The sequence below is a fragment of the Euphorbia lathyris genome, chromosome 1 (genome assembly GCF_963576675.1).
Source record: "Euphorbia lathyris chromosome 1, ddEupLath1.1, whole genome shotgun sequence".
Lineage (NCBI taxonomy): Eukaryota > Viridiplantae > Streptophyta > Magnoliopsida > Malpighiales > Euphorbiaceae > Euphorbia > Euphorbia lathyris.
The window spans coordinates 129373698-129388958 of NC_088910.1; the positions used below are offsets into that span (position 1 = coordinate 129373698).

At 31.7% G+C, this 15261-nt stretch overlaps 1 protein-coding gene across 1 annotated transcript; it reads right to left on the reverse strand.

The window, feature by feature from the left end:
• Positions 1 to 1523: 1523 nt before the first annotated feature.
• LOC136210987 (cellulose synthase-like protein G3) lies at positions 1524 to 11931 on the reverse strand. Its single transcript, XM_066002474.1, has 6 exons — positions 11323 to 11931; positions 6980 to 7129; positions 6273 to 6398; positions 5090 to 5527; positions 3577 to 3924; positions 1524 to 2206 (listed from the first exon to the last, which is right to left on the reverse strand). The coding sequence occupies exons 1-6, from the start codon at positions 11899 to 11901 to the stop codon at positions 1652 to 1654; spliced, it is 2196 nt and encodes a 731-aa protein (XP_065858546.1). The 5' UTR covers positions 11902 to 11931; the 3' UTR covers positions 1524 to 1651.
• Positions 11932 to 15261: the final 3330 nt, after the last annotated feature.

Genomic DNA, 15261 nt, shown 5'->3' on the forward strand with positions numbered 1-15261 from the left:
TAATATTCATCAAAAGTTAAGAAACATTACAAAATGAGGAGAATATATACTCCTCCCAAATAACAAAGCAAGACAAAAAGGCCCCCCCTAGGGTTTCCAACAACTAAGGAACCATAGGGGTAAGGTAGACATTACATAAGGATAGATAATAGGGTAAATAAGGTAAATGGCAAAGAGGTAAATAGTTAAGTGGCAAAACAGTAAATAGAAAGGTGGCAGATAATGTTCCTAACAAGAAGAACTTGGGGAGGAAGTATTCCTCAACCCAGGTACGCCCCGCGTAGCCTCCCTCACGCCCCGCGTGGTTGTGTCCCTGGACTCGGTGGTTCTTGTTGGGCACTCTATTTCACATACTCATTTTATTCATGTGAACTATTTTTTTTTAAATACATCTTCATTTTTTCATTTTTATCTACAACTTGAAAATCATTTCATTAGAAAAATGACTGAAAACACTTGACAATAATAATAAAAATACTGTTTACAGAATAAATATTTAATAAAAGAGTTAAAAAAATATTTTGAAGGATAAATTTATGTCCATCTAACCATATGTTATATATATAAATGTATGAAATAATTATATGTACGTGGAAAAATATAAAAGAATTGTTTTATAAATTTATTTACATGTATTATTACTTAAATATTAAAAATAACATCTCAGATTAATTCAGATTTTATTTTATATATACAATTTAACATAATCTGGAATTGATTACGTACAGTTTTTTGGAATCGAGAATAATGGCGAACAAAAATAACATAATTTGATAGTAAAAGAAAATATTTAATAAATGGAAAATATTCCAATTTATAAAGCAGAAGTAAGAATTATAGGGTAAAATAAAAACAAACGGGGCCAAATTGAGAATTTAAATAAGCTAAGGGGGAATTGAAATGCGTAGAGGCTTAATCAACTCAATTTGAACAATAGGGTCGGATTAAATATGGAGAGGTTCAATTGAACTCAATTTAAATAATTGAGGACGATTTTGAAATATGGAAGGGTTCAATTAAACACAATTTGAAGATTTGGGGTTGATTTGTAATGTACAAGGGTTCAATTGTGTTTGGGCCTCCCATTGGGTCTGTTTTTGCTTTCTGGGCCTGAACTTAAACCCGGATTGAATTCTTGAACAATTTCGAATCGAACCCGAATGGACTTTGTTGGACTTATGCGAACAATACCCCGAGTTTTGAAATTTGTTGGACTTAAAACTGGAACGGAATAGCTCCGTCGGTTAAACTAATTCGGTCACTGGAAAATATTCCCGAATCGAATGTGGATCTTCATCCTGCTTTTCAAGAATATAATAGTTTCCTTCGGTTTTAAATCGAAAACCTTCGGGTATCTTTGACATTACGAGCGGGTCTACGAGTGTGCCAAAATTTCCTAAAAATAAAAATAACAATAAAGGTAGATATGAATATTTATAAAATGTAATATTTATCGATTAATTAATAACATTTCCATTTTATTTATTATTCACCTACTTAAAGTTAATTCTGAATCCAATTGAAACGATGTTCCAAATTTTTAAAATTACAAAAACATTACCTAAAGTGTTCCATATAAATTTATGACAGTTTTTCGAAACGTTCAACATTTAAAAATCAAAATCTTCGTGGAACTTAACCTGTTACAGTTTCAGATATAAAGGGCAACAGAAAATGCTACAAATAGTCCAAACGTAATTAATGTTGCGCAAATGGTAACTTTTGAAGGCATTTTTCCTTTATCCTTTCGTAACACCATAGCTTCATAGATTGGCCAAGAATTCACAGTTCCAAATCCCGCTATCAAGGTTTGGATTTCTAGTCCTTCCACATGTTTTCCGCCGAAAGTTAATTGAGCTAAACCCCAAATGAATGAAACCAAGTTAATCAATGCTGCCGTTGACAATGTCACGAACATTGGCGACGGAATTCCAAACTCGAATAGGCCTTGTTGGTATCTTTTACTTTGCTCATTGTCTATAACTTTGCTTGTGACATTGAATCCTTGTGTTGGAATTCCTAAGCTTTTGAGAAAGAATTCTATGGAACCAAACAATAGGCATGTTAGGCCTCTTATTGTCCAAATTCTTTGATCATTCCACCACATTTTCAATGTTCCTTTTGATGATACAAAATCATAAAAATCTTGCCAATATGCTCCTATGAAAAGGAATAGATACAAGAGAAACCATGTTGTTTCTGAAACCTACAAAAACAGATTTCAAAACTATAAAAAAAAACTTTATAAATTAGGGTTCTGTACTCAGTCAAATAATTCGATTAACTTCCTGAATTTTGAAAATGTCTCATTAGATGAATTTGTTTAAAGTAACATAATTAATTTTCCAAGTCCTACGAGATAATAAGAGGAGATTTGAACAAATTGAAACGTGTGTCACTTTAAACAAAATCAGAGGACGAATACGTCATTTTAAGTAAGTTGAGGACCTAATACGTCACTCTAAAAAGATAATTTTAGTTAGGAATGAGAAACAACTGTTTGGTGTGTTATTTGGTTAGGATTGAGAAACAACTACACATAGCTGGGTTAAATGCGCGTTGAACTTACATGGTTGTCTCGAAATGGTCAGTCAACTTCAATTTGTCTCAATAAAATCATTCAATTTTGAGTTTTGTCTCAATTAAGTCACTCCAGCGATTTCAGTGATTAAAATGGATCGGAATGATGACATGAGTGACACACCAGCATAGGTATTACATCCATTTGTGCGCTACTTGGAAGCCACATGCCGGTTATTTTTATGAAAAAAAAAACAAAATTTAGTTATTTTTCATAAAAAATAATCAATATGTAGCTATCACATGTGGTTTCGGTTAGACATCTGAGTTACCTCATGCTCAAATATAAGTAATGGCATTATTTCGATCCATTTTAACCACTAAAATCACCGGAGTGGCCTAATTGAGATAAAACTCAAAGTTGAGTGATTTTATTAAGACATATTTAAGTTGAGTGACCATTTTTAGACAATCATGTAAGTTCAGTGACCAACAGTATATTTAACCCACACATAGTTATTATAGAAGAAAAATCAACTAATATTTACCATGTTAAATGCATTGTTGGTCACTGAATTTTCATAGTTGTCTCAAAATGGTCACTCAACTTCCACGACTTTAAGAATAAAAAGACATCAAAAAAATGACGTGGCTGCCACATAAGCAGTAGTCAACTTCACCATTGACCGAAAGGATTTGTGGTTGCCATCGAGATGACAAGTGGTTGCCACCTAGCTCATCAAAACAACATGTTTCATTTAGGTGGCAACCATGTATCGTTCCAGTCAACTAGGTGGCACGTTTCGGTCAGTGGTGAAAGTTGACTAGTGCTGACATGAAAGTCATGTCATATTTCTGGTGTCTTGTATCGATTCAAGACGCTGGAGTGACTTTATTGAAATAAAACTCAAAGTTGAATGATTTTATTGAAACAAATTGAAGTCGAATGACCATTTTGAGACAATAATGAAAATTTAATGACCAATGATGCATTTAACTCAGAAGAAAAATCAACTAATATTTATCCACAACAACAAATAATAAACAATTGCATACCTTTGGAAAGATGGAGACATTGTTGAGGAGAGCTAGTTGGGGAAGAAATGCATAAATGACTATTGGGATACACCATGAGGACCAAAAATGGTTTTGTGAATATAGTATGGAGAAAATAATTCCCAAGTGTTTAACACCATATGTGAATGTACTATAGCTTGAAAGGCCTATCTCAAGCACACCAACTGTCCATCTCTTTTGTTGATTCAACATATCTAGTAAGTTAAATGGTGCATCTCCGAGAAATGCTGCCCTATCCGGGTTGCAAAATATGGATTTCCACCCCTCACCGTGTAGTTGATAGCCCGTAAAAAGGTCTTCCACTAACGACCCGTACCGAAATCCCAACTGCGAGATATGAAATAAAGGGAAAAGTATATAAAAAAACTTAAGTTTTCATGCATTTGCAAATAGAGAAATGGTTTTTTCTTTTCGTTGTAATCATGTGAGGTTTTATTCTTTACATTTTGCTTGTTGTACTTTTTTTTTTTTTCATCTAATGAAATTCAAATCATTTTTCTCAAAACGGATAAAACTACAATAATTTGTGTCTTTATGTTTTTCCCCTAATAATACTAAAAAAAAAAATGGTATAACCTAATTGGAAGGTAGAAACAAAATAATGTAATAAGTGGTAATATCACTCAATATTTATCAGATACTAGTACCAACAACTAGCAAACAACAACGGTAAGTCTTAAGTGCATATTATTTTGAAACGATTTGTTAAAAAATATAAATAAAATAACTAAACAATGTGATTTTTTTTATTAGGGTTAATATATCTGGAGCCTGTGAACTTGGACCAAAAAAAAAACTATTGGTCTCTTGAACTTATAATGTGTCTCGTTAACATCACTCTAAGTAAGTTCAAACGAATTCATCTAGCTAATAGTCCACTTTAAGCAAGTTTAGTAAGTTAGCGAGATACTTTATAAATTCAGAAGACCAATCAATTTTTTCGAACATGTTCAAAAGCCTCGATGCAGGGTTAAACGCATCATGTTCACTGAATTTTCATGGTTGTCACAAAATGGTGACTCAACTTCAATTTGCCTCAATAAAATCATTCAACTTTGAATTTTGTCTCAATAAATCACCCTCGCGACTTTAAGAGCAAAAAAAGGCATCGAAAAAGTAACATGGATGACACATCAGTAGTAGTCAACTTTTATCATCGACCTAGACAATATGTAGCTATCACCCAACTGACCAAAACAATATGTGACTGCCACCATGTCATTTCGCTCAGCTAGGTGGCAGCCATGTGTCATCTAAGTGGCAACCACTTGTAATTTCGACTCAGTGGTGAAAGTTGACTACTACTGATGTAGTAGCTGCATTTTTTAGGTGTATTTTTAATCTCGAAGTCGATGGTGTGACTTTATTGAGACAAAATTCAAAGTTGAATTATTTTATTGATAAAAATTGAAGTAGAGTGACAATTTTAAAATAACCATAAAAATTTAGTTACAACGATGCATTTAGCCTAAGTTTATACAAATGTACTTACCTTGTAGCCCCATGTAGTTCCATTCTCATAGTTGCATTGAGCCACATGATTTGCCAATGCGAGGGATGATTTTAAGTCCTTGTTTAGGGCATGATTTGGACTTAACTCAGCAATTTCAGGCATCACAAAACTTGTTGGACCACCAAATAAAGCTCTCCTTGAAAAGAAGCAACCTGTCCCTACAAAATTGGGACCTCCCAACCCATCTAACCCCAACGGTTGAATTTGAAATAGACGTTTGAATTCACTACCATAAATATCATTTTTGTTTATCCCTTTAAAATGTTGTGGAAATTGTATGTAGGCATATTCTTCCTGAATTTTTGTATTCCAATAGTAACATAGAACCCTTTTCGGGGTATTCGGATCATTCGAATACATGTCGCAATCTAGGGTTAAGAGTATCGGAGCGTTCGTCATCGTAGCAGATACTCGCAACTGCATATAAAAAACATAGAGATGTTAGTTTCTAATAAAAAGAATTCGCTTTATACAATCCATTTGATACTATTAGTATATTTTTCTATTATTTATATTATGTATTATAGTGTTGATTATATATATATATATATTACATAACACAGTATCCATTTTAACACATCTAAAAAATCATATTAAAATAGCATAGGAAAAAAACTTATAATATACCAGGGTGCAATGCACTTCTTACTGGTAATATTAATTGTAATTATGCAATGCTATGCATTTCATTTTTTAACTAGTCGAACCTATTATAGCAATAGTATTATTTTTCTATTTATTCTTTCAAAACCTATATTATATTAGGAGTAAAGTACAAAAAACACTCTTATTATTGTCGGTCAAGATAAATTTCACCGTTAACCTTTAATTATACAATTGAGGGCTTCACATTGGTGAGATAAGTCAATTTGCGAAATTATTATAAAATCTAACATATGTTCATGTAAGCATATCGGTTGGTAAGCAAACTTTTTGTGTTTTCGATCATTTCATAAATAGAATTTTGTTTTTAAATTCGATAAAATATTTGAATTTTTTAATATTTTGTTTGACATATACAAAATACGAGATTATTTTCATATGTATATCTATATTTTTTAATCTATTAATAATGAATGATAATATGATATACAAATTATGAAATAAAATTAAATAATAAAATTAATATTATATACATGCTTGAGAGAGTAGGATAGCATACCAGGACATTTAAGGCACCAGCCTTAAAATAGTGATGAGAGATCTTTCTTTTCTCTCTTGAAACATAAATAAGATTAGGCATGAAATTCCCACTAATATCTCTGTCTTTCTTATTTTCTAGTAAAACCTGCTTCAAATCACCAAATTGTTAATTAACATAATAAATACTATTTAAAATTCGATTAACAAAAAGTTATTCGTTACAATTGCGTTCGAAATATGCATTTTTTTACATATACAGTGTGATTATAGACAAATTGCAAAGAAAAAAAATTATTTCAAAGCGGTAAAAAATAAATAATTTTATATACATAAAATTAATTATCTGAGATAAATTTTAATATATAACTGATTTGAGAAGCAGTAACTTTATTGTAATTAAAATTAAAGATATGTATTAAAAAACAAAAACGAAAAAGAAACTCAATCCACAAGTGAAGTTCATTTCGTTTACTCAAATCTTCAAATAATTAAATATTATGAAAATTATATATCGTGTACACGTCGTGTTTAGGTCAAAGTTTGACTCAAATAATGTTATCTCAACTTTAAAATATACCAAATCAGTAAATAAGAACGTAGAAAGTTCAAAATTGATAAGTTTAAGTGTTTGATAATTCCAAATATAAGTTGAGGATACCGAATAACAAAACCTAATAAATTTAGATGTATAATTATATATTAAGCGGAAATTAAATAAAGGCAAACCTGAATTACAGTAGGATGATTTTGGCGAGTGAAATTAGGAGTCGATTGTTTGAAAATCCGTCGTTGCTCATCACTTGGTAAATACTCATCATCGACTTGCCCTTTTTCCATAACATTTTCGACTCTTATTTTCATACTTTCATATATCATCTGTCACATGCCGTAGATAAATATTCAAATTCTCCTCGTTTTTATAAGCAATAAGGTATCAAAATGATTTCGAGATTCTTAAAAAAAAGTACCAATTTAACTTTAAGGTGCTGTTTGGTTCGCGGAATAGAATGGAATGAAATAGAATGGTTATTCTAAAGGAATAAAATAGCAAAGAATTGAATAGAAATTCTTAGGAATTATTATTCCTATGTTTGGTTGGTGGAATAAGGTAGAATGGAATAGATAATTTTTTTTATTAAAAAGACAATATTATCCTCAAATGTAATTTCTTATTTCTTTTAAAATTTTAATTTTTTACTATAAATTGTTCAAATATTTAATATAAATGGGAAACACGAAAGACGAAAAAAACACGAAAAATACATTAAAACGAAAAAACAATAAGAACATGAAAACGGAAAAATTGTAAAAACACGAAAAAAGAGAGGTAAAATAACAAAATGTAAAAGCGCAAAAAAAAATTAAAAACACAAAAACAAAAGAAAAAAATGAGATAAAAGTCGAAAATGGTGAAAGCGCGAAAACATATAAACGTGTTAACACAAAAAAAAACACACACGCAAAATATGAAAAAACACAAAAAATGTGCAAACCGTAAAAAACACAAAAACATGAAAAATGTGGAAAACACGAAAACGTGAAAAAAAAATGAAAAACGTGAAAAAATCGAAAAACACGAAAACATGAAAAAGTGTTAAAAACACGAAAAATGCGTTTATAACGTATTTTTTTATGTTTTTTCGTGTTTCCCAAGTTTTCTTGTTTTTCCGTTTGTTCACGTTTTCGTATTTTTCACGTTTTGTCATGTTATTGTGTTTTATTTTGCATTTTTTTGATTTTTCACGTTTTAGTTTTTCGGTTTTCCCCTTTTTGTTTTTTTTTCGCGTTTTTGTATTTTTCGTATTTTGTTACTTTTCCGTGTTATTCGCGTTTTTCCATGTTTTTCGTATTTTTTCATATTTTTATGTTTTTAACGTTTTCGTGTTTTGTTTGCGTTTTTCGCATTTTCATGTTTTTCACATATTGTCACGTTTTTGTGTTTTAGCATTTTTTGTATTTTTTCGCATTTTCGTGTTTTTATTTTTCACGTTTTTTAATATTTCGTGTTTTGTCACTTTTTCGCGCTATTCCTATTTTGTGTTTCGTGTGTTTGCTTCTTTTTTTTGCGTTTTCGTGTTTTTCGCATTTGTTCACGTTTTCATGTTTTTCGCGTTTTTTATTTTTTGTATATTCTCGTGTTTGTAACATTTTCACATTTTTCGTGTTTCATATTTTTCGTATTTTTACATTTTTTAACGTTTTCGTCATTTTTCCATTTTTCACGTTTTATATGATATAAATTATGGATTGACCAAAATTTATAAGATTTGGGAAAGTGATTAGAGAGAAGATTAAGGATTTAATGGAGGATAATTTTATAAATTACAAAAATATAATATTAGGAATAGGCTATTCCTAACCTAAATTGAAGAATAGCTATTCCATGAAATCAAGGAATAGGGATTCCATGGAATAGCTATTCCATAAAAAAAAATCAACCAAAGGTGGGAATAGCTATTCTTTAAGAATAGGCTATTCTATTCCCCCTCTATTCCGCGAACCAAACGAGCCCTAACATACAAAGTAGTACCATTTTAGTTTCAACATTTGTGAAATAATCAATTTAGCATGGATTGTCAGAGATTAATATAAGATATATGATTGGGCTTTAACTATCAATTCAAGCTTTTAGTTAAGGCCCAATCATATATCTTATATTAATCTCTGTCACACCCACACACGCAAATACCCCTTGGCCTTGCAGCATGCACAACACATGTCCATCCCGCCATGTGTTTTAATTCCACAAATTAATGAGGTTGTCAGGACTTGAACCCTCGACCGTTTGGTTAAATTGTACCAAAGTCGTTTGGACTGCCTCCTAGGCGTTTGAAATCGAGAATCCGTCCGGTTTTCTCCGATTAGTCCCTTTAGACGTTTTTTAAGCCGTTCGGGCTCCTTCTTGACGCCACTAGACCGCTTAAGCGATGATGAACAAACGCATTTTTATTGTGATTTTTTTTTTGCTTTGTTATAATTTATTGTTTAGTTGTTTTAATAATATTATTGTTAAAATGTTGATATTGATATATTTTTAAAGATATGTATTACCAATATACGTGTTTTTTTATATCAAATAATTTGATATTATGATTTTTAAATAATATAATATATATTTCAATTAAATTTATATAACAATTTATTGGTTAATAATATTATTAAATCTCAAGTAATGCTTTAAAATGGCATTGGAAGGCTTGAAAAAAATATTTAAAACTAGTAACATTGATTTTTTCAATTTAGTGCCAAGTATTAAAATCAATTTAAAAAAGGAAAAAAAATAAGTAGAAGAAATATCTAATAGTTTCAATAATAATAAAATAAAAAATCTAACAAAACGACACAGTAGTGAAGGTATTGCATCTCGATGTAGACGTTGCGAAACCAATAACTTTTACTATATGCAGGGAGTATTACGTTATTCGTACATGCATCAGACCATTTTTCATGAGGTAATTGATATCTCTATCTCTCCTTATCTATCTCTATCCCATGTAATTTTATTAAAAAATATATATAATTCTAATATTAAAATATTGTAAAATAAAGATACGGTAAAGGTTATACTTACTTTGTTTTTTATAAGGTAGGTCTTACTTTGTGTGTTTTCACCATTGGATTAATTTTATACTTCATCATCCAATGGTGAAAACACACCAAGTAATAAAGATCCTTAATCAAAAAAAGAAAAAGAAGTAGAGGCGTAAGGGAAATATCTAATTTACGTTATTGATTTAGACATTTTTAATATATTAATCGGTATGAATTACGTCTTAGGTTAATTTCAAATAAATTGAACGTGATTTTACATTTTTTACAGATTGGTACGGATGGTTGGTAAAAGATTTATTTTTCTAAACTTGACTGATAAGAATCTAAAATTGAAAATTTTCAAGAATTAAAGTTGTTTAATATCATGTTCACTATGAACCACATTTTGTTATTTTAAAAATCATTATTTCTGAAGTTTTCTTTCTCTAAATATTAGCTTTATCCATCATAAAAAAAACACCTAAATGATATTAAACCTAAAAAGTTGAAGAATTAAAGTTGCGTAAATATCATTCAAGTCTTGAAATTTTTCATTTTGAAGTTGTTATCAGCAAAATTTGGAAAAATAAAACTTTTGCCAATCATAAATACCGATCTGCAAAAAATTTGAAATCACAGGGTTTGATTTGAAATTAACCATTATATCTAAATAGGTTTGCTTGATGTAAACTTAGGAAAGATGGTTTCCAAAAAAAAAAAAACAACTTAGGAAAGATGATAGTATTTGGAAAATTGAGGTAAGCTAAGATGGAAATCGCGAGACTATTTAATATTTTAAACGTGTATTTTGTGAGCCAATTTAAAAAGCAGAAAAAATGAAAATAATTACATTTATTAAATAGCGGAAACAATTTCTTAATCCCTCTAAATTTTACATACAGTAAAACCTTTATATAAGAATACACTTGGGACCAGACTATTCGTATAACAATTGGAAGATTATTACTAAATAGAGTTTGGTCATAGAGGTTATTATCAAGTTGTGACCGAGTTTTTTTATAATAAAATAAAGGTTATTCCTATATAAAGACTTTACTGTGTATTATACTAGTGAGTCTTTATGTTTTTAAAAATAATTATTTAATTCTTAAGTTTCATTTACGCCAAACTCTTTAATTATTTTATTAAAGTTAAAGGTCAAGCTATATTTAATAAATAAAAATAAAAAATTATCATTTATCATGTTTTATAGCGATTAAACATTTACTTTTTCTATTTTAAGAAAATTTTAAGAATTGATGATATATTAAGAAATTTTAATCTTTAAACTTTTTCGTTTTGAGGTTATTTAGATATTGTTTTCTTATGGAGAGAAAGTGAATGTTCAGAATACTCCATAAACAGTGATTTTGGAAAATAAAAAATGTGGTTTCATGGTCGATTCAAATTTTTTTAATTATTTGACATTTCGTTATCGATCATTTTGAGGTGTTAATTAAAATTGTGTGATGATGGTGGTTTAACTAATTTGTTTTCACCCACAAATTCATAATAAGTATAATAGAGAAAATTCAGACCTTAATTTCGTCGGAAATGGCTGAAGAATTAGACTCAAAATAAGCTTCAGGACTTCTCTCAACAATATTGTTTTCCCTGCAAAATGGAAGCCACTGGGAAGCAAATTTGGCAGCCTCCATGAAAGCAAAAAGAGTAACCGCAGAGCCACCGTCATCGGAAACATACACCGACAGTTTCTCCGGCGGATAATCATAAGCCATAACTGATAAAGCAGTGTTGACTACACCAATTGGCGGTTCCTTTGTAGGATCTGCAGTGCATATAAACACATCCATTGCCGGAAAATCACTCCTTTTTAGTACTTTTTCTAGATTTTCCGGGAACTCTTGCCGGCGGATTTGGAATAATCGGAAAGCCTGAGCAGTGCACCACATGAAGGTGAGAACAAGATCGGCGATAAATAAGATGAGAGTTAAGAAGAAAGTGATAAAGTTTGGGGAGTTTAAGAGAATTTGTGTATGCCGGTAAAATAAAGCTAGGATTGCGAACATGTAAATTGGGGCAAATATACGGTTCACGGCGACGATGGGGGGGACTTGAACGGTGAACAGCGGCGGAGTAGCGGTGGTTTCCTCCATGTTTCTAGTACTTATATTATACGAATATATTATTAATTATATATGTATATATATACCTAGATAGACTCAATGATATTAGATATTTCTTTTTAAGAAAAAGACTTAATCAATTTATAATTTATAAATGAAGAAATTTTACATTAGAAGACAAGCTTTGAATGCCAAAGTATAGACATAGTCAAGGATCGTGCTTCACTAGCTAATAAGTGAGCAATTGACTGCTCTTCAATTAAAAACGATAGAAATATCGATATATTTAGCTAATAAATATCGACATGGTTCAATAATAATCTCAAATTCAGTAAAATTCTCAATTCGAGTTAGTATTGTTCGTACTACCTCCTTTGCATCCATCTATATCATCACATTAGATTAACTCTGATCTTGCACTATCTTCAGTGCTTGTTGCAATCCTAGAACTTATGTTGTCCGAGGAGTAAAAAACCTGGTTTTAAATGCACATATGCAAAGACAAATGCTCCTGAATGGTCCCGTAACACACCACCTAGTCATGTTCTGTCTCGATTCACCCGACTAGCTGCATCAATATTTAATTTTATTATAGCCATAGGTGGAGCTCTCCAGCGCACCCTATTCCGAATTGAGGCAGCCATAAAACCCAAACAGGCCGCCCGAGTGAATTGATGAAGAAAATCATTACACAAGCGTGCTACAATTGACGAAACAGCAAACGACCCGTCCGAATGACAGGAATTCTGCTGACACCAAATTTTCCACAGACCCATACATATCAGATGACATTCCCCAAGCTTCGGGCTGTAGAAATCTCTAACCAATCTATGAAAATGTTTGTTGATAAGCCCAAAATATACCTAAAATATCATTAATAATTACGTCAGTTTCATATTTAAATCGTGCTAATTATATTTATTTAGAGTACTTTTACGTCTATATTTGTTTCTATTGTGCAAGGTACTTAATTATTTGGTAAAATTCAAATAGGAGCTAAAACGGAGCAAAAACGAGAGAGAAATCACACTTACGAGCTAAAAGCACGCGCGAATTCAGAAGACCAATACGAGGAGTTGGGAAACTATCACGAGTGGGAACATAAGTCTGTGTCGCGACCGAGATTCCCAATATATCGGTCGCGACATGTGTCCCTCAGTCTCGAAGATACACGTCCATCAGCAAATCTCCCTATGCCCCATGTCGCGACTGAGATTCCAGAATCTCGGTAGCAGCAACGAAGTTTTCAGCACTGATTTCACATGTTTAAATTCCAAATAACGCGTCTGTTCGTCCGGATAGAAACGACCCTTCACCAACGGACACGACCCTTCAAACACAACCTTTCAGCAACTATAAATAAGTGCTTCATTTCAGAATTCAGAATGGTTAGAGAGTTGATATTTTGTTGAAAGAAAGCTCTGAAGAAGAGAGTTGGATTTAGTTTCATTTCTGTAAAAACAAACTTGTTGTACACAAGTTGTTCTTAGTTTAGTTACATACATGGTTTCAATTAGTTTAGATTCAAGAATTGTTCGAAGTCAAGTTTATATTCTGATAGTGGATTCAGCGATCTCTATTTCGAGGATTCAACGAGAAGAACTAGCGGCTGAAGCGCCCCAGGGTCTGACAACCCTACAAAGTTTGAGGAAAGGATTGACAACCCGGAACTCAAATTAGTTAAAATGCTATCCATGTTTCTTCTTCTATGTTAACTTGTGAAGATTCACAATTCAATAATCAAATATCTTTTATGTCAATTTATGTTTTCTGTTGATGTTCTGAAGTATGTTCTGACAAAATGTTCATCAAAATAATTAACTTGTGTTTTCGATAAACCTTTACATAAAATATATTTCTAAGGAAACTTTGTTGAACACTTAAAAGGATTAGGATTTATGGATGATATGATCGATAGCTCGGCTTATCAGACATAAAATACAACTTTGATTAAGGTAGCGATCTGTTCCGACCGTAGAAAGATCGTTTGCAGTTCGAAGCCCGTTAATTACGTTAAATGATAAATTATTAAATGATTATAGTCTAATCAAACTTATAGTTGATTTCTTGCTTAATGCAAGCAAGTTTCGTGTACTTTTTATTCTTAAACACAAAAGTTCATGTTGTGTAATTAAAGCTTAAGGCAGATTTGCATTCTAAGTCTCAACAATATATTTCCATCCGAACCGAATAAATCCAAAACAATTAAACGATTTTCTAATTAAACCTAAAGACGTGAATTAAATTTGAATTAAAATAAGTTTTTATTAAAAAGCGTTCCATGTGGGTTCGATATCTTTTATTACTACAAGCGTATACCGTACACTTGCGGAAATACCTCAATATTTGTGTTTGGTATGTGATGATCAATCCCCATTGCTTGCCAAAATGAATATGCATATTGACAATCAAGAAACAAATGAACAGCGTGCTCACCCTCTTCCCTACACAGCTCATATAAATCATCCATACTGACCCCTTTCCCCAATCAATGCATCATTTAACGGTAGAAAATTGCATCAAACCCGCCAAATAAACATCTTAACCTGTGTGGGAAGGTATGACCAAACCCGAGACCATAGACGCCTCATAGCTGTAGGAAAAGACCGATCACAACTATCATAAACCACATGAATCTGCGCACTGCAACTCTATTGTCGTCAATTCTTCTAACCCAATCCTCCTTGCCGGACAAGGCCGAAACTCTGTCGAATCCCTCATCCAAGGGGCACCCAAACATTTATCTGTTGTCCTTTCCTTATTCGCTATTGTTTCCCTTTAACAAACACTTCCGTCGAACTCCATATACTCTTCCATATCATACTCGGATTAGAACCTAATCGAGATGAAAAAAAATCTCCTCTAGAGAAATAAGTAGCTTTGAGAATACTACAAAATAAAGTATCAGGTCTAGTAACAAGGATTTATGCCTGTATAGCGAGCATGGTCAGAATTGAAAGCCAATGAATACGATTTTTTCCAGTTGTGAGCATGTAAATTAGGGCAAATATACGTTTTACAGCGATGATAGGGAGGAGTTCAACGATGAACAACGATGGAGTGGCGGTGGTTTTCTCCATGTTTCTAATTCTTATATTATACGAGCATATATTATGTTAGTGTATATAATAGTATCAAATTTCGGATACATGTCCAGTGAGTGACTAGTGCACATTCTCAGGACCGATACGTGTCTAGTGAGTGATTAGGGCACATTCTCAGGACTACGTCAGTTACCCCTAGTATCTACTATATATAGATAAGCAGAGTAATCCACAAAAAGGTATGTAAAACAAGAGAGTTACCAAAATTCTTATTATCTTGAACCTTGCTAACTTAAGCATCGTAGAGGGTTTGTCGGACGTCGGTCCCTCTCTGACGAGTTATTAC

Coding starts and splice junctions, on each gene's coding strand:
- LOC136210987 (XM_066002474.1), bottom strand. CDS start 11,901: ATGGAGGAAACCACCGCTACTCCGCCGCTGTTCACCGTTCAAGTCCCC. Junction 5,528..6,272: donor CTGGTGCCTTAAATGTCCTG/GTATGCTATCCT, acceptor TTTTATATGCAG/TTGCGAGTATCTGCTACGAT. Junction 2,207..3,576: donor ATGTCTCCATCTTTCCAAAG/GTATGCAATTGT, acceptor CTGTTTTTGTAG/GTTTCAGAAACAACATGGTT.